This window comes from Tachysurus vachellii, chromosome 2, assembly GCF_030014155.1.
Source record: "Tachysurus vachellii isolate PV-2020 chromosome 2, HZAU_Pvac_v1, whole genome shotgun sequence".
Classification (NCBI taxonomy): Eukaryota; Metazoa; Chordata; class Actinopteri; order Siluriformes; family Bagridae; genus Tachysurus; species Tachysurus vachellii.
The window spans coordinates 22,653,877-22,678,492 of NC_083461.1; the positions used below are offsets into that span (position 1 = coordinate 22,653,877).

A 24,616-nucleotide genomic window follows, 5' to 3' on the forward strand; every position below is an offset into this window, starting at 1 on the left:
TTATTTATGTGATAAAGTTAAACGAAAATGATTGACACGTGAAATTTTTGCTTCTATCAGCTACACTGGTAAGCATAATGCGCTAAAACGTTTGTTGCAAAAAAATCAGTGGATGTGTGATGTATTTGGCTATTGTTTATTTTGTACCACTAGAGGACACCCTCAGTTGAATGTGTGTTATGTTGCAGTGAATTAGCAAACTGACGATGGCCCACAATTCACAACTGATGAGGGGATTTTTTTCTAAACTCTAAAGGTGTGAAACATCTGAGCCCAGCCCCATTCCACTCTGCCACAAACGGCTTGGCTGAACGCTTCAGACACTCAAGTGATCTCTGAAATCTTCCAAGGGCCTGACATCTTTGCAACAGATATTGGACACTTTTTGCTGCAATATCATAACACTCCACACAGCACAACAGGAGAATCCCCTGCAATGCTTTCCTTGAACCAGAGACTGCAAACATATCTAGACTTACTAAAGCCTAACATGGCTAATACAGTTCATCAGGCACAAAAAGCCCAAGGGTCATATCAGTTCAAACAATCCAAACACCGGAAGTTATAGGTACGCGAGTTTGTGCTGGTTCTGAGATTATTGGCGAGGGCAGGATAAGTGGAAACAGGTACTGTTTCTTTCCAAAACGGACCAGTATGTACAGTCGATGTAGGACATGTAAAACAATGGAAAAGACACACAGATACTTGCCATTCGTCCAGAAATTTCCCATACAATTGGCATATCTGAAACAGTGTACATTCCTTTGAGGACATCAAAATGACTCAAAAGTCTGTGCATTGGACTCAGTAATAGGACCACCAGTTTACACCATTTTAGAGTGTTAATAGGCTTCCTGTTAGACCACTGGACAAACTCAATTTATAATATGTTTTCCAGTGGTTAATGTTCATTTGTTCAGTGTACAACCAGGAATGTTTAAGTAAGAGTTGCATGCATCATACGTGAACATGTAAAACGCAGATTGCAGTTATATGCTCGGGTTTGGGTAATATATAATTACATGTTTATTAATTTGGGTGGATGAGATAGGCAAAAGTTGTTAATGATAATTCAAAGATCGATTAAAATGGCTGCAGGAGAATTTGCTAGGAGAATCTGGTGCAATGCTGCACCAAGCGTGCAGCAGGCCGTGTTTTAGAGACACTGCTGAATCACCTGAATCCAGGTGTTCAGGAGAATTCAGTTTCGCTAAAGGGGAAATAGGGGAACTGATTTCTCCTGAACACCTGGATGCTATTCTGTTTTTACCAAATAATAAAAGTCCATTAGCATAGCTGGCATTAAGGCTAAATTGAAACCATTATATGGTCATAATATGGTGTGTTCTGTACTAAATAAGGGACGAGTTATTGGGGAAAAAATGTTCTTAATACGTATTTCTGGACATTCTGAAAGTCTGAAATGGTGTAAAGCTTGTGTTTAGGCTATTAATAAAATGTGGCTTAATCTGGCCAAAGAAGAACATTTTGTTTAATTAATTAATTAATAAATAAATAAATACGTTTAAAAGCATAATCGGTTCATTATATAATATATGTTATAAGAACCAGATATTGCAAACACATTGACACGCGAATATAACAGGATGGGAAACGTCACTTATTGTAACAAAATACACACATTTTGTATTGAACGAATTTAATTCATGACCACTAGGTGGCGATAAGCGCTAGTCTACACCCGTCTATCGCTAAAAAAAGAACATGACAACTTCCTTATTGAGGAACGCGCAGGATTAGCTAGCGAGTTGTCGTGGTTAAAAACAAAACAGGGTTAACCACAAACTAGCAATCGCGAGTAACAAACAACATCTGGTTTTATTTATACTAGCGAACAGTTACAACATGACTGACAGTCCAGGTGAGTGGCGTATTTATATAATCGAGTAACTAAAAGATCACAAACTGCGACGAGTTTAGCTCGTTTAGCTACAGAGCATTAAAACTGTTCACGTAGCCGGTCATTGGTCACGTTACAATATACGCGTAAAGCGTTCGTGTATTCGTGCATTATTACTCTAAATTATACTGCATATATATGCCGAATATACATACGTTGCTGTTAGCTAACTTGCTAACGTTGCTATAAGCTAACTTGCTAACGTTTCTGTTAGCTTACATGCTAACGTTACCGCAACATATTGTATAAGCAGTCAGTTAGCGAACATGAACCTAAACATTTTAGTTAGCATTAGCTGCACTGCTGTGTACACAGAGCTGGAAGGCGCTTGTTGTTAAAAACAACTGACTGCTTATACAATATGTTGCGGTTCTTTACAGTCCAGTGTCACATTTATCACACAGTGACATTTGGGTATTTATTTGCCTTCGTTTAAATGTTTTTTCTTCAAGTTTGTTAAAAGAAAGCCGCAAATGAGCCCGAAATCGCGCCCTTATGTTGCTAAAGCAGGCTGTTTTCATGAGTGTTCAGCCACGAGATCATCGTGATGAATGATGATATTGACCTTTTTAAGACAATTTTATGCCACTGATCTAATGAAAATAGCGCAAACTATTCAGACATCGGAATAACTGCGTTAATTCATTTAGTATTTATTTATCAGAAATAAACAAGAAAAGCTTCTTTCAGCTGCGTCCGAAACCGCTTACTTCCATCCAATAATTAGGCTAAGTAGTGCTTAGGCGGCGGTTTTGGACGCAGCGTAGTATACCGTCTATCAAGCTGATGCCTCGCGTCTTTACTTCTAATGACTTTTTATGGCGGATGGCAAACCAACTTTTGGTGCATTCACCGCCACCAACTGGACTGGAGTGTGAAGCACTAGTAAGCAGATGACGCCTCACGTCTCAATCATCCTTGCGTCTTATAGATTTGTGTTCATCAATTTATTAAGGTTCCAAGCAGGGGCGGTTTTAGGATTTCATCTTTAGGGGGTTTTAGCCCTCAGTGAGAATTTAAAACAAGAAGAGTTTTATATTATATATTATCTGACAACTCTGGTAATAAGAATAGTGAAATTTCACTGCTTTTGGTTGCCGTCTTTGCAGCGATTAAGATTATAGATAGATAAACGCATCCAGCTCTGACTGCACGTGCACGCTGCGCGAACTTGTGCTTCTCCGTTCAAATAACGCACTTTTGAAAGACTACAACGCACGCGCGTAAAAGCAAAGTAAAAAAATCGCTCTTGGATCAAACTGATAAATAATTTTCTTTCCCATCCACATGTCCTGCATTTTAACGTAATTTTTCTTATTTATTTATGAAAGCAAAAAATATACTTATAGTTTTAGGGTGACACGGGTTGTATATTTCGAACCTTGTCACCTTTTTCACCTCTTGTGAGTTTGCAGGTATGCTTACAGTACCATTTTCTCACTGTTTAGGACGTTTGTTAGTTCAAAGTGCAAAATAACTACATATTATTTAACATATATCAGTTTCAGCATCGTCATTTTTAGTCATCCACAGTTTCTTCTTTGACCTTTTAAATAAATAAATTTGGGTGAAAGTGTACTTTGTGTACCTCAGATACCCTGTACTGTAGTTTGCACTAGAGAAAATGTGTGTTAAAAATAGTTAAAAGGTGGGGTCTCCATTGTTTGAAAGCCAATGTTGACATTTGAAATCACCAAAACAAACACGCTCCTATCCCAAACCTGAAACTGGCCGAAGTCGCTTTTTTCCTTCTCGATAGGTGAGTAACGTTGGTTTTGCTTTGTTTCACGCAACGTTACTCACCTATCGAGAAGGAAAAAAAGCGACCTCGGCGTCTTAAGTAAAGTTGGCCGCATATTCACAGATTCGAGTTTCTCGAGTCAATAACTCCTGAGCTAAACGCTGTTACTAGCAATACGCGGTTGTACCTGCCTCTCTACATTACTATGGTAGAAAGAGGTGTTATTTGTGTAGTAACAGCATTTAGCTCAGGAGTTATTGACTCGGGGAAACTGCGAATCTGTGAGTAACTTCCTGCACAAGTTCTCTCCAGTGCTGGAAAACTGATCCTATATTAACACGGGTCCTACTTCTTGCCTTATCGTAAGCCTTTCTTCGCTTGCTTTCTTTGTTTTTATCCTCCATGTCAATGTTAAAACCGCTTTCTGCTAATGTCACACATGCGTACAGTTCTCACAGACACGCGTTTTATCAACTGGCTAGTTATCCTCCAGACAGTGACTGACCATGTCTTTCTCTCATTTCGGCCTTGTGGCGCGCGTGCCCGCTTGCAGTGTGAAGCGCGTCCGCGCTATTCTCGGAGATGCACTTGACGGCCTTTTGTGCAGCAGATTTTTTTTTTTTGACACCCTAGTTAAGGCGATAGGGTTTCCCAGCTTAGGCGGGCCGCCCGAACTGCAAAGTGCTGCGGGAAATCCTGATGTTAATGAATATTGCTCAAGCCTCGATGAATCACACAGAAATTAAAAGTTCTTTTATTAAAAAATAAAAATAAAACAAAATTACCCGTAAGAAAAGGTTTGCTTGTATCAGTTTAGCACGTTATCTTTTCATATAAAATATGTCTGGCCCTGAGATGTAAGTACTGTGTGAATTGTCATTGTAGTTTTTAGTTTTTTTTATGGTAATTTGCTTGGTTCGACTACCACATTCACAATAAACACCTGACATTAAAATAAAAATTTCCTGCTCCACTCGCAGTTGTTTTTATGGTCTTATGAAGTCAGTCGGTTTATTAGTAATTACTTATGAGAGCTTGTTACAATTGTCGAAATTCAGTCAGAATAAAAATCGGTTTAAGTGTAAAAGGTCCGTATTGTGTATTTGTTGCTTTGCCACCGGAGCGCTTCTTTTTTTTTTAATTTTTCTTTTTTTATGTTAATAAAATTGGCAAGGATTTTGCTTTTAATATCTATGATGTGCATTAGTATTAAAAGTATAAGTAAATGTATCGTCTTATCAGGATTGCCATCGGGTGAAGACCAGAATTTAGAAATCCAGGGCTCGGTGACTGTTTGCAACATAGAAACTGAGGAGAGCCAAGAAGAAAATGCCTTTAACGACAAGCATTTCTGTGAGTTTTCTTTTCATTACTACCACCACATTTGGGTCTACAGCGTTTAACCTAGATACCACTAGGTTGTTCATTTCCATTGTGATCTTCCTCTCCTAACATTTTGTTCTCTTGCAGACTGTGAAACCTGCCATAAACTGTATTTAGACCAGTGTGATATTCACGGCCCACCGTTGTTCACCTATGACACTCCCACACCCGTCGGAGTTCCTCAGAGGGCTCTCCTTACTCTTCCTCAAGGCTTAGTCATAGGTAGATCAACAACTCCTGGGGCTGGACTAGGTGTTTTTAACCAGGGACAAATTGTACCTCTTGGAATGTATTTTGGGCCTCTTGATGGAGAGGTCACTGGCACAGAAAAAGCACTAGAAAGTGCTTATTCATGGATGGTAAGTGGGGTGAAAGTTATTACAGTTTTCCGCACCAATAGTTGAAGAAGTCACAAATATTATATTAGAAATCGTTTCTTAATTTTTTTTCCAGATATGCAGAGGGAGTAATCGGTGTGATTTCATTGATACGGAGAGGGACACTCATTCAAATTGGATGAGGTAAGTCATTTTTAAATTTCGTGCCTACGCATCGGCATCATTAAAATACGCAGTGCAATGACCTATTATTGGTCACTAGGTTCATATTAATGTTACTGTCCCTCCACAAAATACACACACATGCAATTGTTATTTTGTTATTTTTTTATGTATGTATGTGTACAGCAGTTTTTTTTTGACAATTCTGTCACTTTTAATTACTGATCTTTTAATACTCTCTTCTAGGGCTGGGCGATATGGCTGAAAACTGTATCACGATATCAGTGTTTCATATTGGTCGATATTGCTAATTATTGATATTTTGAAGACCTACTTATTCAGGAAACACTTCAACTAGCACTTCTTTCCTTATCTTTTGCATTTAAAAAAAAAAAAAAAAAAACACCTTTGACACTTTTTCATTGAAACTTTGAACAAATGTTTTAAATTCATGGTATCTTAAGTATGTAACTTAGTGAGCCAGCATTAATGTATTCAATGTTAGAGATTTAAGCACTTATGTACGTCGCTCTGGATAAGGGCGTCTGCCAAATGCTGTAAATGTAAATGTAAATGTTATGACCCATTTAAAATAAGGACCAGGAGAAAAATATATTACATTTAAACATTTTCATTTTAAACGTACATTTTTCTGATCATAATCCCCTCAGTTATTAAGACAGAAATGTCAACAACCAGGAAAACTCAAATAATTAAAATGTAAACACAAGTCTAAAAAACTGCATTACTGGCGAGCTGACTTTTCCTCTTTTATTTACAATTTCCTCGCTCGCTGCGGCTCATTTTCTGCTTATCAGTCGCCGGTTACTGAAGAGGAATCCAACAGACCAGCAGGAGACAACGATATGGCACAACCAAACTTGATACTGTTACATGATTGGCTGGTAGCGTGTCACTCCCTACGTTGCTAGGTTACCAGAGAGCGAGTGCCTTTGTTAATGCAACCAAACTTGCTTCGCAACCTCTGTTTTCTTCCAACGAAGAATAAAAAATATCGAACGTTTTATTGAACATATTTTTTTATTGATATCGGTCATGTGTCTATCGTGATGCATATCGTTATTGTTTTATCGCCCAGCCCTACTCTCTTCTATTATGTTTTAACATTCTATCCTTACATACCTGTCTATATTCATATTTATATAACCCTTAAAAGCATTTGAACTTAATTGTAAATAAAGAGCAGGGACCTAACAGATCCTCCACAGTTTTCTATTTATTTATTATAGATTATATGGAATCTTTATATATATATATATATATATATATATATATATATATATATATATATATATATATATATAGATATAGATATATATATATATATATATATATATATATAGATATATATAGATATATAGATATATATATAGATATATAGATTCTTTTCTTCAGCTCATCCCACAGGTAGGTCAAGAGATGTACATCTCACCTAATTATTGAACTTTTCAAAGTGTTATTTCATTAACTTTTCAGTCATTGGATCTGAATACAGCACCTTTAGGATGTGATAGAATATTACCCCTTTTCCACCAAAAAGAACCGGGTGCTGGTTCAGTGCTGGTACTGGTTCAAAGTTGGTTACACTGGCGAAGTTGCCTTTCCATCGGCTAGAGAGCCATCACAGAGCCGAGTCTGACGTCACTGTATACGAGTCACGATTCCCAGCAACTTTAGCGCAGCAGCGGCAAACACAAACACATCAACAATAGCGGATGTTGCTTTACTGTTAATGCTCATGGCTTTGTGAACCTACACTGGCATCCAAACGCGGCGAATCCAACATGTACGTGCAGCTCCATGTAATTTGTATAAACAGAGGTTGTAATCGAAAAAGTACATAACATTATCATTAACACAGAAAAAGTGGTAGCCTTAGCATGTAGCTACCTACTATCATGTGTGCTGTTAATTGATCATATCGCGGTAAAGTAAAAGTGTATTAAACATTAGTATACTTAAGGTACATTATCAAATGTGATAACAGTAGCCCCGCCCACAGCCCCTGACACAAGAGGTTGTTAAGTCTAGACCAGCAACTTTTTGGTGCTACTTAACCACTTTTCCTGGTTCAGAGCTGGTGCTTTGGCTGTCGAAAAAGAAAGAACTGGTTCTAAATTAGGCTCTGGCTCAGAACCAGCACTCAAACCGCCTTGGTGGAAAAGGGGCATATGAGAAAGTTTACACTTTTTACCTTTTTTCCAAGAAATTCTAGTTGGTATTCTTGTAATTGTAAAACTAGTGGTTTTAATTAAGATATTAATGAATATGTTAAAGTAATGCAAAAGTATTGTACACTATTTCTGTGCTTCTGAGGTGACCTGCCAACTGTTTGGATGGTATCCGTTCACTTCGTTCAGCTTTGTGGATGCAGTGTGTGTTGTATATGTCCGTGATGGAGGGAAGTGAGACTCTGATGACCTTCTCAGCTGATAGCTGTCTTGCTATCTGATATAGTGCAATACCCAAACCAGGCAGTGATGCAGCTGCTCAGAATGCTCTGTGTTGCCGTGTAAAACATGAATCCAGATAGGGGGCTGGAGATAGGCTTTATTCAGTCTTTATTTGAAAAAGTAGACACTGCTGGGCTTTCGCTGGCGTAGCTGGTGTTAAGTGATCAGTTGAGTTTCTTCATCAGGTGAACACCAGGGAATCTCTTTTGTTTTGTCAGTGTTCCAAGACAGATTGTTGGCTCTACACCAGACTGTTAGCTGTCGCACCTACTCTCTGTATGGTGACTCGTTGTTCTCGCTATTCAAACCGACTGGTCATATCATCTTGGTACTGGCTGGTTTTCAAGCTGTGCATTGCTGCAAAGTTGTGAGTCAGCAGAGCAAACAGCAGTGGACTGAGTACACAGCCATGAGGATCTTCAGTACTCAGTGTGTTGGTGCTGGAGATGCTGTTCTTGATCTGGACTGACTGAGGTCTCCCAGTCAGGAAGTTGCAGAGAGAGGTGTTCAGGCCCAGCAGGCTCAGATTCTCAATCAGGTGCTGATAGATGATTGTGTTGAAATACTGAACTGGTCTATGAACAGCGTATATGTCCTTTCTGTCCAGGTGTGTAAGGTCCAGATGGAGGGTCTTGATAATGGCATCGGATGATATGCAAACTGCAAGGAGTCCAGTGAAGATGGAAGCAGGGTTTTGGTGTGCATTATGACAAGCCTTTCTAAGCAGTTCTTGACAGTGGGTGTGAGTGCAACAGGGCTGTAGTCATTGAGGCAGGACACTGTACACAGGACACTGTAGCAGCCTCTCTAACGGCTCGAAACAATTTGGCCCTTGCTGTTCTTAAGGCCATCTCTGCTCTGAAGCTCGAGTCTCAAAAATTAAGAAAATGGACTAAAGGTGAAAAGGGAGAAGAAATGTATTGTAGAATATATTCAATAATGATAGAGTTAATAAAATGATAAGATTAGATCGTGTAGGGATTATTATTGTGCCCAAGATAACATCTCTGACACTGTACAGTAAACACACACACATATCTGCTGCTATGGCATTTAGAGACACTCTAACATCTCCGAAACAGAGCCGAAATGCTATAGCAGCAGAAATGATATAATTTGTCTCTGACTTTTCTGCTCTGTGTCGGAGATGTTTACATTACATATGTAACATACAGATGTTAGCGCATCTCTTATGTAATTGGTCAAAAATGTAATCCCCACACGATATAGGCTCAAATCTCTTTTATTTTATTTAATATCTCAAATACTCTTTATATTGGACCGCCAATCACAGTCTTCAAACTGTGACAATAAGATTCCTGGTTAGAAATTTTTTAAGCTAAATCAGGAGCTCACTGAGATTCTTAGTCTTTTAGAGAGTACGGGTCCTGGTCTTGGCAGCCAGCTGAAACTTCTCTAATGCATCATCATACATGTTGGCTGTTGTATATTAATCTGGTGTCCATGTCTGGTGTTCGTGTTTTGTGAAGAATGTCAAATTATCTCATAACTCGAATTGGAAATTGGCACTTTCTGTAGACATAAAAACTTATAGTTTATCTCTTTGTACTCATGCAATATTTCCAGCTCTGCCTGTCACATCCACATGATTTATGATAGAATATTTTCTGAATAATGTGAATTATGATATGTAGCCTTAAAGGGGAAGAATCCTTCCTAGCATTCGCCGGTCCCTATCATTAAGTTTTGAATTTCATCTATTAGAGGGAAGTTTCTACACCTGCGACTCATTGTAATTGTAATTAGTGTGACTGTCAGCTCATGTTTTAATGCGCTGACTTGGCTGGATACTGAAAGAAAATCCCACAATCAACTTCAAGAGAAATACAGGCTGCTCTGGAAAAAAGTGGTGGTGGTGTTTCGAGGAGCACAATGAGGAGGTACTTGAACAGTAAAAGCTTGCCTTCTGTACGCCAGACAGCACCTAGGCAAGTTAAAGTGATGAGACCAAAACTGAACTTTATAGTCAGAACCATAAACACTATATTTGAAGAGGAGTCAAAAAGGCCTACGGTGAAAAGTACACCATCCCCACTGTAAAGCATGGTGGTGGATGTTATATTTTGGGGCTGCGTGAGCTCCAGCAGACAGAGAAGTTGTCTGAAAATACCGGCAGACAATTTGCATTCTAGAGCATTGATGCTAAAGGGGGCTATACACATTATTAAGAACTAAAGGTGTGCAAACTTTTGAGTAGGGATTATTATTTTCTTTTTTTATGTTTAGTTTGATCGTGCCATTCTGTTATGCCTTACAGTATTATCCTATAAGAATCCTATAATCCAAAACTATATATATAATAGAAATCTCTATGAATCTTAAAGAAATGTGTCATTATCACAAACTCCCCTGTATTTGCAGGTATGTAGTTTGTTCCCGGAGAGAGAATGAACAAAACCTGGTGGCGTTTCAGCAGGATGGGCGCATCCTGTTCCGCTGCTGCCGCTCCATCTATCCTGGGCAAGAACTGAAAGTCTGGTATGCAGAGGATTATGCTCAAAGCCTCAGCACCACATGGGATAAAATCTGGGATAAGAAATGCACACCTATAGGTAATCATCTGGGTTTTTACTTTGTGTACCTCCTATGTATAAACATTTTAGTTCGTATTTGTAGATGACGCTCAAATGTAAATGATCAAATAATGAAAACATTTCTATTTTGCTTGATTTTGCCTTTTTAGGAAGAAACAGTGACGAAGCCTCACAGCTTTGTCTTTGTCCCTACTGTCAATACTCCTTCCCAGCAGCTTTTTATCTACACAGACATGTGAGACGCTCGCACCCTGATGAGTATCCGCATCTGCTGGAAACCCAAGCTATTGAGCCTAGTGACCAGACAACAGTTATGAATTTGGATCATTGTCTACTTGCCTCTGATGCACCACCTCCATCTGAAATGCAGCAAATGACAAAATCTTTGCAAAGCCAGTTTCCAGGACTCCATGACCAGACAGAGCAACCGAACCCGAACAATCCACCACCACATGAAAGTAGTAGTGAATTGATGAACGTTACAGACCAGGGTAATGCCGGTGGTGTCGAGGTGTCAAGGAACAAATGTGGTGAATGTGGGAGAATATTTTTGCGGTCATGCCACTTAAAAAGACATCAACGCACAATTCACTCTAAAGAGAAGCCTTATTGCTGTAGCAATTGTAGGAAATGCTTTAGTCAGGCAACTGGGTTGAAAAGACACCAGCAGACACACCAAGGTGAAAAAGAGAAAACCGAGGGAACACAGCAAGCTGAGAAAGGGGACGCTGTCTATTCGTGTACTAAGTGCTCCTTTTCTTTCATAACCAAACTCAACCTCTACAGACATCTCAAAAGACACCACCATGGAGAGTATCTAAAACTAGTTGAGAATGAATCATCTAATGCTGAGTCAGCATTGCAACATGAAAACTCATCAGACAAACATGATCCTCCTTATGAACCACCAGCCAAGCTTCGAAGATCAGCTTTAAACCTTAACAGGGCTGGGAATCAAAAGAGGAAAGTACCAACGGGCCGTCCTCGAGGCAGACCACCAAAAATAAAAAAAAAACACTTTCAGAAGCCAGTCAAAGACACAGTTCAAGAGGAGAATCAAAACAAATGTTCAGAGGCTGACCAGACCGCTAATGATGGTGAGAGTACAGCGGTTCCAGAGTGGACTAATGCAGGGGGCAAAGAACCACAGGAAACGGCACAGGAGACCTCCTCGCATGTTTGTGGTGAGTGCCTAAGAACCTTCAGCCACCTCCATCTTCTGAAAAGCCATGAATGCATTCAGCAGGGAGACGGACCTCATGGCTGCTCTCGCTGCGAACTCTATTTCAACCGACTGTGCAACCTGCGGCGACATGAACGCACCATTCATGCCAAAGAGAGGCCCTACTGCTGCACACTGTGCCTTAAGTCCTTCACCCAGTCATCTGGCCTGAAGCGGCATCAGGAAAGCCACTCGCGCCACAGAGCCCATCGCCAGAGCACAGCACTGGCCAATGCCACTATTTACCCCTGCAGCCACTGCCCCTTCTCCTTTACTGGTGAGCGTTACTTGTATAAACATATCCGCCGCCACCACCCAGAGATGACCACAAAGTACCTGAGTTTTAATGAAGGCGATTTGCCATCAAAGGAACATAGCTGCACTCAGTGCTCTAAGACGTTTCAGACAATTAGGGGTTTCAAGAACCATGCCTGCTTCAGACAAGGGGACCAGCTGTACCTGTGTCCAGACTGTGGTAAGGCCTTCAGCTGGTTCAACAGTTTAAAGCAGCACCAGCGCATTCACACGGGGGTGAAACCTTACGCATGCTCGCAGTGTGATAAGAGTTTTGTGCACTCAGGTCAACTGAACGTACATATGCGCACACACACTGGGGAGAAGCCATTTCTGTGTGCTGAGTGTGGTGAGAGCTTTAGGCAGTCAGGTGATCTGAGACGGCATGAGCAGAAGCACTCGGGTGTGCGGCCATGTCAGTGCCCTGACTGTGGGAAAAGTTTCAGTCGACCACAGAGTCTCAGGGCCCACCAGCAGCTTCACAAGGGCACAAAACTGTTCCCTTGCACACAGTGTGGCAAAAGCTTTGCTCGCCGTTACCACCTTACCCGCCATCATCAGAAAATGCACTCTTGATTACTTTAGCCAAAACCATGACTCTAATGAGTCCATTTATTCATTGACAAATGTAATTTCTGTTACAATTAATTTTTATATTAAACCTGGTTCCTTTTAAATTTAGCCTGTACCCACATGAACATGCTAATGAAATGCTAGTTAATTTCTGTATTGGATTGTTTGACTGGAATGGAAAGACAAAGGTTTGTGTTGTCTAATACATAAGGGAAAATGGCACGCATTAGCAAACTGAAACATCATTCAGGGCACGACTGATGTTAATGATGTTATTTAGCGATGCATATGGTGGGTAACAAGTACACAAACATTTACTACAGCTAAAGAAAATTTTGTTCACTAAGCATTCGGAGCCTAGAGTGTATTTTAGATACTTAAGATATCTAAAATAATAGTACTAGAACCTGGGCAAATTATCTATAACTGGTGTTCCAGCTCACCAGATAATTATTAAAGCCTTAAAGATGATAACCTTATCGAGTTGGAAATAATGTGATCATACTTAATAAAGGTTTTTGTAAATAATATCACCTGGAATTGTTGTGATGGACAAATTGTGCTTTGTGGTAAAATTTAATAAATGTTGAATAAATGCCCTTCCTGTGGCTACGCTTACATCAAGTAGGTGTGACAATTTACAGTTTCGGACAACTTTCCCGATGAAACATCCAGATCAGTTCGTTTTCACAAAACTGTTTTCAAAAATCTGTTTGCAAATATAACCACCATTCATCCAACAATGGCTATACTAGGTTAGTAGGTAAAGGTGGTGTAGCAGTAAGGTTATAGAAACTACAGACTTTTATGAAAATACTCATGGATTATGTTTTGATTTTGAATGTCATTCATCTTACTATCGACATTGCCTATCGTCAATCAAACTGTCATGTCATTTTTTTTGTTTGTGAGTTTTTCATGTTTTAGTGTCATTGTACACCTTTTTTAAAGTTCAATTTACAGTTTTCCTTTTTTTAATAAAAAAAATTCAAAACAGATTTTGTCAGTTAGCAATAGATAAATTCATTTATGCATCGTATGTATTCAGCATGTACTTTTGTAGTTTATGAAACCTTAACATCAAAAAGATTTTATTATATAGTTCATAGTTAAAGCTTTCTAGCATATTGATTTATTTTGCCCTTAAAAATACATTTGTTTTAAAGGCTTTATCTTTTTTTTTAACAACTTATTAGTGTATGCAATATTGTACCATGAAAATTTATAATAAATGTTACCTGAAATTGTTAAATGTGATTTTGATCTTTAGAATTTACTTCACAATTTACTTTTATCTGAAAGAATTCTGATACTTCAGACATTTTATATTGGCATCGATAAGAAATAACATTAAACCCGCTGCTAGGTGATATTAAGCAGCAGCTAGAGTCCAAATTTGAAGTTGATGTGTTAGAAACAGGAAGAATGGCTAAGCATAAGGATCTGATTGACAAAATGGGATGGCTAGACGACTGGATTAAAGTATATCCAGAACAGGTCATCTCCAAAACAGCAGGTCTTGCGGTGTGTTTTCAATATGCCGTGGTTACTACCTACCAAAAAAGCTAGGACAACAGGTGAGCCTGTGACAGGATCATGGTTGACCAAGTCTTATTGATGCACAGGGTGAGCCAAGGCTAGCCCATCTGATCCAATCCCACAGAAGCATCCCATTCCCAAATTGCTAAAAAAAAAAAAAAAAAAAAAAAAGTTAATGCTTGCTATGATAGAAAGGTGGCAAAACACAGTGCTTCATATGTAGCTGTTTCACTTCAAACTGGTCAGAGTGACACGGTCCAGTGTTGAAAGCACTTACAATGGGCATGTGTGCATCAAAAATGTGCCATGGAGCAATGGAAGAAGGTCTAATGAATCGTGGTTTCTTTTACATCATTTGGAAGACTGGGATCGGGATGTACTATGAACTGGTCCCAAGCAAATATGACAACTCTAAAACCAATTGAGACCCTTTATAAGCAAACCTTAAAAATATTAGATCAAAAACCTATCAGTCATCACCACTGTAATATTATTACTAAATACAACTTATTCAGTTTTAACAATTTCTCACATTATCAAGATGCTTGTCTCATTTTTAAAATCTTACATGGGCTTGCACCCCCACCACTGCGTGAATTCATAAAACTGAGAAATAACAGTGATAGGGCAAACAGGGCAGCTACCAGGGGAGACTGTGTTATACAGTATAGGCGAAGTAAGTTTGGTCAAACAGCCTTTTCAGTACGGGCCTCAAATTATTGGAATTGTCTCCCTACTGAACTCAGAAAGAGCACCAGCTATTCATCATTTAAATTCAAACTCAAGAATTGGATTAAAAACACTCAAAATTGCAATCATCAATAGTTAACTTATTTTATCTTTGGTACTGTCCATTTTTTGTATTGTATTTATTATTATCTATTTAGTGTTTTAATTTGTTTTGTGTTTTTCATGTATTTAATTTTTGTACTATGATATTGTGTTGACCTGCCAAGGGACTGCAGATGAAAAATAGCTCTTCAGCTAATTCTGGCACATTTACATTTTGAGTGTAAACAAAAAATGTTGATTGATGTGCATTGTCCCTTTCAAATAAATAAAATAAAAAAAATAAAAAAAAGTCAAAGCCAGTGGAGGTGTGATGCAAAGTTCTGCTAGGAACCTTGGCTCCTGGAATTCGGATGTTACTTCATGGAATTGGTATAATATGCCCTGCCACACTGCAAAAATCCCAAATTCCCCAGCTCTCTATCTTTTTGAGCAGCTGTGGTATATACTGGAGAAAGAAATCCGATCAATAGAGGCCTTATTTGACGTTATAGAATGAGTGCTGTAGATTACCAGATGTTGTAAGCAGATGATGGCATGCAGCAGGCATGACATATTCCTGGTCATTCTCTTATAGAAATCTTTAAGAGAATTCTTAAATTTAAGAGTTTTTTAATAAACGTTTTTTAAGAAGCTGCCATGCCAAACAGAACTGACATACAAACCGTTTGAGTCATTGCAGTGCATTCTCCTTTTGTACAGCAACATTTTTAATAATTAACAGATAACAAATGTAAATAAATGTAATTGTGTGTAAATAAATTAATGATTTAAAACCTGCACTGAATCTGACATTCAGGCCACATGAACTGCTGTGGTGACCCCGAACAGGGAGCAGCAGAAAGAACCACCATCATACAATTATACAGTTAGTGATTAAATTATTGTTTAATGTATGCATTCCTTTGTTTGGAATTTGTTAGTATTATTGCCTATCAGCTACTATGGTAAGAAATCGGATAGACAAGTTGGGATCAAACAATTTGCCTTAAAAATAATCACTAACACAATCATGGATGTTTTTCATGAAATTTTTCATAGGTCCTCATTACACGCCAAAATGAATTATATACATCACACAATCTAAAACCTAAATATAAATCTTTAACACGAATAATCACCTCAATGTGAAAGATATTTGGTTCGAGATGCTCCTGGTCATTTAATATGATTTGCATTTTGGAAACCTGCTGTTACGTATTAGCCATATGACATAGGAAAAAGGAACTTGAGGTATTTGGATAAAGACATACCTCTTGTACTTGGAGGGATGCCTGTACATATTAGAATAACCATCAGTCCTGCCAACCTTTACGTATTCTTCCATCTATTCCAATGAATAATCAGTAGGCAAGTACATAATATCAGTTAAATATATTTATTTGCAATTATTAAAAATGACACTTTCAGTTATTGTTTTTTGTAAATCTGATAATTAGACAGTATTTAGTAAACAGTCTGTAACTGCACTTGTCAGCACAGTTGTGTCTGAACCGTTTTTAAGGCCGACATTAGAAAAAAAACACTGTAATACAAATGTACCGTGTTATTATTTTGTTAAACTTTATAGTGTTTAACTCGTCCACCCCTGTGTACTGGCATGTAGGTGTCATGACTTGGGCTGGTGACACATGATTTTGTTTGTGCCAATGACTCATAAAGTGCACAGCACATGCACAACGCTACTCGTTTATATTTATTGATGCTCACAAAACTACATAGCAGAATGGGGACAAAGTGGGGGAAAAAAGAGCAGGTTATTTTGTTTCTACCCTAATAAAAAATTTTATTTAGCAGAATAATATTGCCCAAAACCTTGAGACAGTTGCAAAAAATAGGTATGATATACCTAAATGATATATAGGTATGATAGTAAATGAGTGAGGAGGTATGAAAATAGGGCAAAACAATGGGAAGAAACCAGAAGCCTCCTCATATCTCCAGGATCTGGCACAGGACCTGAGCTGTAGTCTGTGTGGAGTTTTCTTCTCCCTGTGTTCCAAAAACCTATGATAAACCTATGATAAATGGCCCCTGTGTTCAGGTGGAGGGATCCCTGAGATGTTTCTGTGATTACCTGTGGATTCAGTGCAACCTTGACCAGGAAACTGAAATAACTGAAGAAATATGCATGGATGGATGGATAGATGGATAGATGGATGGATTGATAGATAGATAGATAGATAGATAGATAGATAGATAGATAGATAGATAGATGGATGGGTTTTTTTCTTTCTTTCTGGAAACTAAATTTTAATTTGATTCACATTACATGCACTTGCACAATATTTTGTTTTTGTTTGTTTTTTGTTTGTCGACTTTATAGTCCACATGTATGGAGAGTGTATATAGAACTTTTATATAATAGTTTTATATAATGTGTGAATTTTCACTGTAACAGCCGGGTAAGGCGGTCAAACCTCGCGCATGCGCACTAGTGATGGGAAGTTCGGTTCTTTTCCACGAACCGGTTCTTTCGGACAGTTCGTTTTAATGAACCGGTTTAATAATCCAGTTCACCAGTTCTTTTACGTCCTGACGTAATGACGTAATTCACAATGACCTAATGACGTAAATTCCTTCATCCCGCCGCTGCCGGCAGATATTAATACAATCAATTTAACCAATTTGAAAAGTTCTTTGTAATCATAACTTTAGTTGAATACGTTTCTTACATTTAAGTTTTGGAACTAAAACACCAAGTACAGGCATTGATGTGCAAACGTGGGTGTTTTACGTGTCTTAAAGATATAAAGATAATAAACTAATCTTCATTAACTTACAAAAACTTACAAAAAAAGTATAATTTTGAAATGTTTCTTTCGCTCCATCAGTTGTTTCAAAAACTAATGCAATTGAGTTAAACACTCATACATTGATAAGACATTAAATCATAACCATTTACATTTGTTGCTGTATCAGGTCAGTGATTTACGCATGCGCAGTAACAACAGCTCATCGGTTCTTTGTCGGACGCGTCCGAAAGAAACAGTTCTCAGTTCAGTGTACTGATGATTCGCTGTATCAGTTCAGTGATTTAAGCATGCGCAGTATCAACTGCTCGAGCTCACAGTTCTCTCAGCACAACATGTCTCAGTTCAGTGTACCGGAGTTACATATACTCCGGGATATTAGTTTATTTATAGTCGGAGGGGCTGTCAGGCATGACTGAAAGTAAGTAACTTTAGTAACTTGTGGATCAGCGCTGACTCAAGAAGCGAACTGTTTAGAACGAATCAGTCCGATTTGGTGAACCGGTTCAAAAGAACGATTCGTTCAAGAACCGGCCATCACTAATGCGCACACAACGCGAAAGTATGGCGACTACCAGTGCAAACATGGAGAGTAGTGGAAGCACTGTGAGGAGAAGACATAAAGGCGACACAGCCGGACAGTCACACAGCTGCAACACTGAAACACAACACAATGTGAAATGCGATAAGAAACAAAAGGTCCTGTTGGGAACAGGGACTTACTGGCTCACTAGGATTGTGTTATTGAGATCTGTTGCCTTCATGTACTGTGAGTTGTGCATTCTAATAACATATAGCACCTAAAATAACTAACTTCAATTACATGAAAACTGCTTCATTTACTGCTTATAAAACATATCGATTTATTTCTATATTATTTTTATTTATTTATTTATTTCATTTGCTGGTTATAAACCATATTTATGGGGGCACAGTGGCTTAGGCCATGTTCACACTGCAGGTAAACGTGGCCCAAATCCGATTTTTTTGGGGTCAAGTGACCAGGTCAGACTTCTTCAGGAGTAGTGTGAACACTCAAATCTAGCCCAGGTCTGATTTTTTCTAATCAGATCTGGGCCACTTCCATATGTGGTCCTGAATCAGACCCAAATCTGATCTTTTCCAATGTGGCCGCAGTGTGAACAGCCAAGGCGGATTTGATGCGACTTTTACGTCAAACTACATCGACATTCGTCACAATTATGCGTAACGTGACTGGTAACGTTACTGGTTACGTGAACCAGCTCATAATGCTTGCATTGAATACATCACATTATAGCATTACATGATATGTTTGCTTGCACCAGATGATACAATACTTCCTCCATAACCTCGCCAACTTTTTAGCGCAACGGCGTGCTGCGTGTGACGTCATTGTTATTGTTCGTTTGCGCATGCGGGTCAGTTCGAAACAGCAAACAGTTCACACTGGTATCTGATATAGGCCACATTTTAAAAGGTAATGTGAACAGCCAAACAAAAAAATCAGATCTGAGCAAAATATCCGAATTGAGCATTAAGACTTGCAGTGTGAACGCGGCCTTAGTGGTTAGCACGTTCGCCTCACACCTCCAGGGTTGGGGGTTCGATTCCCGCCTCCTCCTTGTGTGTGGAGTTTGCATGTTCTCCCCGTGCCTCGGGGGTTTCCTCCGGGTACTCGGGTTTCCTCCCCCAGTCCAAATACATGCATGGTAGTTTGATTGGCATCTCTGGAAAAATTGTCCGTAGTGTGTGATTGCGTGAATGAATGAGAGTGTGTGTGTGTGCCCTACGATGGGTTGGCACTCCGTCCAGGGTGTGTATATATATATATATATATATATATATATATATATATATATATATATATATATATATGTATGTATGTATGTGTGTATGTGTGTATATATATATTATTGTTTGATTGATTGATTTCACCTATTTTTTTAATGTTGCATATCAGTAGCCACATTACAGATGTATAGGCAGTTGCAGTCATGCTAAATTATAACTTAGAAGAATAATAACTTTAATTTAGTATAATCTCAAATCAACTCAACTGCAACAATACTTTCATTACATTTTCTTTCTGTAGTTGTTGCCTTTACTGTGGCTTACAACCAGAACAAACAGCTGATCGGGGAGAAGGGCCTCACACCTTGTGCAGACTACCTGCGTAGTGTGAAGCGTTATGTGGGTGGTAAGATCGGCGTGGCTGCGCTCACGTACACTCCCACTATTCTGTGGTTCTTGGACTGGAAAGACATGAATGGCAACCTAGATAGCATTGCTCTTGTAGGATTGGCACTTTCTGGCTTTGTCCTCTTATTTGGGAAGGCCAACATGATTATAATGGCAGTGCTGTGGATCCTGTATCACTCCATAGTAAATGTTGGACAGCTGTGGTGAGCAACAGTACACACACGTGACATTTAACTTACTGTAGTCTGTATTCAACTATTACTGTAGTCCTATTTCAACTACAATGTATAACTACAGATTTATATAGATGTTTAAAATACTTGCTTAAATTTTGTATTAGTTCCTTGGTATGCTAGACCAAAATATTTCTTATTTTTTATAACCAAATGTAACACTCTTTCTATTATATCAGTTATAGTGTACACTTCTTTTTGCTTTTAGGTATTCCTTTGGTAAGTAGAATAATTTATGAATTTATAAAAATACATCCATCCATACATACATACATACAGTCGTTGGACAATGAAACGTAAACATCTGCATTTGCAGCCAATACCGCATCAATTAATCATGACGGGTACAAGTCTGTATAGTTATGGCTGTGGTTTATCCTTTGTAGTGGACATTACCTTAGATACTGTGGCTCTCGATACACCACCAAGTCTTTCTGTCCTGTTAACAGATACACCATAAAGATGTGGACCAACAGTTTGTCCACTTTTGAACTCTGATATGTCTCATTATTGCTGTGTGGTTTGCAATACTTTATGTACCGATGTGCTATTGCTCTGCTAATTCAACTGTAACTCTTTGCTCTTACTTATGGGATGTGAAATCTGTAAAGATTGGGTACCAGGCAGCGCCTATATATAGGCATGAAAGCTGCATCACTGTATTGGCCAACGTTTCAGTTTCATTGTCCAACACCTGTATGTACATTTATATATTTATTGAACATAAATCTAGAGCTGATAGGTTTCTCTTTGGTGTCCTATAAGTTACTGACTACCACATTATTTAATCACAATTAATAGTTGTTAACATGTATAATGCTATCAGTTTAATCACTGTTACCAATATTATGTGGCTTTTTAACATTGTCCCCATTATGCTTGCAGGTTGGGAGAGCCAGTTACTTGAGACAGGATTCCTCTGTATTTTTCTCTGTCCTTTATGGAGTCTTGCACAGATTCCACATCACTCCCCACCTTCTCTAATCTCGATCTGGTCTTTCCGCTGGCTTATAGTGCGAATAATGCTTGGGGCAGTAAGTATTGCACACATATTTATGCTATATGAAAGTCATGCACTTATCAGCCATAACATTAAAACCACACAACCTGTGGCACCAGATCAGCTGACCTATTGAGGCATGGACTCCACAAGACCTATATAGGTGTGCTGTGGTATCCGGGGCCTCTTATTTGTCCAAAACATCCCACAGACACGTGTTATTTAACTGTAAATCGTTAAAACCCTACAAAGTCTGCTCATTTGGAGATGCTCTAACATAGTCATCTAGCCATCCCAATTTGTCATCACAGATCATTACGCTTGCCCATTTTCCTTCTTTCAACACACTGTGCACTTGCTACATAATCCCATACGATACTAGTACTACTGTGTGCTGTAAACTTTAATAAATGAATTCATGTCTAAATTAACATTTTTTACATGGCCAGCATTAGGCATTATCTTGAAAAGTCCTAACTAGCTAAACAGTCCTAAACAAAGCATAGAAAACATTTCTTGTTTATAATCTAAATGGAGTCATGTGATAATAAGTGAGGAGAAGCAGACACAAACTGATGACCTTTTTATTCCTTTTTATGCATTCAAACGTACAAGATATAAAATGTCTGCACACACCTGTTAAAATGCAGGGTTTTTTATGTTAAAAAGAAAACTTAAACCAAGATTAAATGATAGATCTTTAATATGATATAGCATCCATCAAAATTCAAGTGAAAAACAAATGGAAACAAATGCAATAATCTGGGTGCAGAAGTGTGCACACCCCTTAACTACTACTCTGTACATGCACCTTTCTGTTTGTAATACAGCACTTTTTAGCTTAGAGACTTCCAACTTAGCAAGTCTTGATTTGGCAATTTCATTCCAAGTTTCCTTGCGAAAATTCCTTGCAGTTCTGTCAAAGTAATTCTGATTTCGAGCTGAGCTCTGACTGGTCCATTCCAAAATGTTTATCATCTTCTGAAATCATTTCTTTGCTTGACTTGGGCTTGTGCTTTGGGTAACAGATTGTTGTTAATCCATAAAACCTTTAATTTGTGCAGCCAGAGGTTAAATTGTTGTATGTATTGTGTTATTTATTGTATTATGTAAATAATCTGACTACAATTTACAATGAATTATCTGGTTCCACTTTGCAGTATTAGATAACTGAATCGTGTTAATTACTGGAGTAGGTTAATGTAACTAATTCCAAAGAATAAACTTTTAGTTAAAAAATGTGGAAAACATAAAATCTTTAAACTTACATAACTAATGGAAGGGATGGACTGCTATTCACACAAACAGACAGTAGCCTCGCTCAATCACCAGACCTCCACCTGAGCATGAACTCTACGTGCAAATGAGGACACCCATCCTAATTAATGTGTCATTGGCAACAAGTGCATAACATCCAGCACATAACTGAAGAACTCATTTAGGAACAACAACAGCTCAGCCTGGCCCTCTTAGCACGATATAGCAAATGAATTACCCTCTTCGTTCTGACCCAGTCTGTAGACACTATGCTTATTAGATTGTATATCAGATGTTAAGCTTGCTGATAAGATGCAGATTGAGCATCTGGATTAATTAATAAGAATATGTAGTGGATGTTTGTGAGTATTGGGTTGGTAAACAAATATTTAAAGTAAACTAAAACTAGATTTGTAAAGTTCGTCGAGACAAACTTTGATGTTGGCTTTGACGGTGCAAGTATTCGCAAAGGCCGGTGCTTTTTGGAGGCGAGTGGACATAAGGGTCAGTGTTACTTTTGGAGGCAATTGGACAGAAAGATTGTGAAAGCTACTGGACTGCTAGGGTGCCAATACTTTTGGAGGCGAGCGGACATGAGCATGTGACGTGATCCGAATACCCGTGAGGCAGTTCCCCTCATTGTGGGAACCCCTCAGTGTTTTGATATGTCACACATCCATGTTGTGGACAATTTTTTTATTTCGCTTATTTTGGGGGCGGGGCTACACGTGACGTCACGTGACGTGACTAAAACACGCGTGAGGCAGTTCCCCTCATCGGGCTGAGTGTTTTGATATATGACATGTCCATGTTGTGCAAACTTTTTGATTTTGCTTATTTTGGGGGCGGGGCTACACGTGACGTCACGTGACGTGAACAAAACACGCGTGAGCCAGTTCCCCTCATCGGGCTGAGTGTTTTGATATATGACATGTCCATGTTGTGCAAAATTTTTGATTTCGCTTATTTTGGGGGCGGGGCTACACGTGACGTCACGTGAATACCCGGTGGGGTGCCAATACTTTTGGACAAAAGTGTATTGACTGGGGGCCAATACTTGTGGAATCATTGGATTGATAGTTACATGTATTGAGAGTGTGCTTTACATCTACAGAGAGAACAAAAGAATTTTAAGAATTCCCCATTCAAGTCTATGGGGAAAAAAAACCCCTTTGAGCTTCCGTAGCGGGAATTCCGGAATTCCGATCGCTTATAAAAGTCATAGCACACCTGTCCTCAACGAGCCGGTCGATTTGACACCTCATTCATGGGTCTAGGACAAAAGCTGCGGGACAAGTTACGCGCCGAAAAAGTGTCCGGAAGAAGAAGAATAATAATAAGTATGCAGAATAACAATAATGATGCTTTTCAAGCACCATTAATAACTAGAATGTACATTTCCTGAAGAAAATGTGAATGGTGCTTGCACGTGGCAAATTCCCCTCATCGTGCTGAGTGTTTTGATATATTACATGTCCATGTTGTACTAACTTTTTGATTTCGCTTATTTTGGGGGCGGGGCTACACGTGACGTCACGTGACGTCACGAAAACACGCGTGGGGCAGTTCCCCTCATCGTGCTGAGTGTTTTAATATATGACATGTCCATGTTGTGCAAACTTTTTGATTTCGCTTATTTTGGGGGCGGGGCTACACGTGACGTCACCAAAACACGCGTGAGGCAGTTAACCTCATCGGGCTGAGTGTTTTGATATATGACATCCATGTTGTGCAAAATTTATGATTTCGCTTATCTTGGGGGCGGGGCTACACGTGACGTCACGTGAATACCCGGTGGGGTGCCAATACTTTTGGACAAAAGTGTATTGACTGGGGGCCAATACTTGTGGAAACATGGGATTGATAGTGTGGAGTTGATAGTTACATGTATTGAGAGTGTGCTTTACATCTACAGAGAGAACAAAAGAATTTTAAGAATTCCCCATTCAAGTCTATGGGAAAAAAATACCCCTTTGAGCTTCCGTAGCGGGAATTCCGGAATTCCGATCGCTTATAAAAGTCATAGCACACCTCTCCTCAACGAGCCGGTCGATTTGACACCTCATTCATGGGTCTAGGACAAAAGCAGCGGGACAAGTTACGCGCCGAAAAAGTGTCCGGAAGAATAATAATAATAATAATAATAATAATAAGTATGCAGAATAACAATAATTATGCTTTGCAAGTACCATTAATAATAA

At 38.8% G+C, this 24,616-nt stretch overlaps 2 protein-coding genes across 4 annotated transcripts in view; both read left to right on the plus strand.

Annotated features, from left to right (window-relative positions):
* Positions 1 to 1,735: 1,735 nt before the first annotated feature.
* Positions 1,736 to 13,920, plus strand: prdm9 (PR domain containing 9). 2 transcript variants are annotated; one of them, XM_060863838.1, is made up of 7 exons: positions 1,736 to 1,882; positions 4,905 to 5,015; positions 5,133 to 5,404; positions 5,499 to 5,566; positions 8,627 to 8,716; positions 10,402 to 10,592; positions 10,724 to 13,920. In XM_060863838.1, exons 1-7 carry the CDS (start codon positions 1,867 to 1,869, stop codon positions 12,664 to 12,666), a joined length of 2,691 nt encoding a protein of 896 aa, XP_060719821.1. In that variant the 5' UTR covers positions 1,736 to 1,866; the 3' UTR covers positions 12,667 to 13,920. The 2 variants fall into 2 exon arrangements, with proteins under 2 accessions (XP_060719821.1, XP_060719822.1); XM_060863839.1 differs by lacking the exon at positions 8,627 to 8,716.
* Positions 13,921 to 18,049: 4,129 nt separating this feature from the next.
* Positions 18,050 to 24,616, plus strand: part of lmf1 (lipase maturation factor 1) — a 20,406-nt gene continuing 13,839 nt past the window's right edge. The window contains exons 1-4 of one of the 2 annotated variants that reach the window (XM_060863840.1): positions 18,050 to 18,513; positions 19,819 to 20,128; positions 20,367 to 20,377; positions 21,044 to 21,192. In XM_060863840.1, the coding sequence (XP_060719823.1) occupies positions 18,288 to 18,513; positions 19,819 to 20,128; positions 20,367 to 20,377; positions 21,044 to 21,192 (696 nt within the window). In that variant the 5' untranslated portion in view covers positions 18,050 to 18,287. Of the gene's footprint in view, positions 18,514 to 19,818; positions 20,129 to 20,366; positions 20,378 to 21,043; positions 21,193 to 24,616 lie in introns of those variants that run through there. The other variant, XM_060863841.1, reaches the window with a different exon arrangement.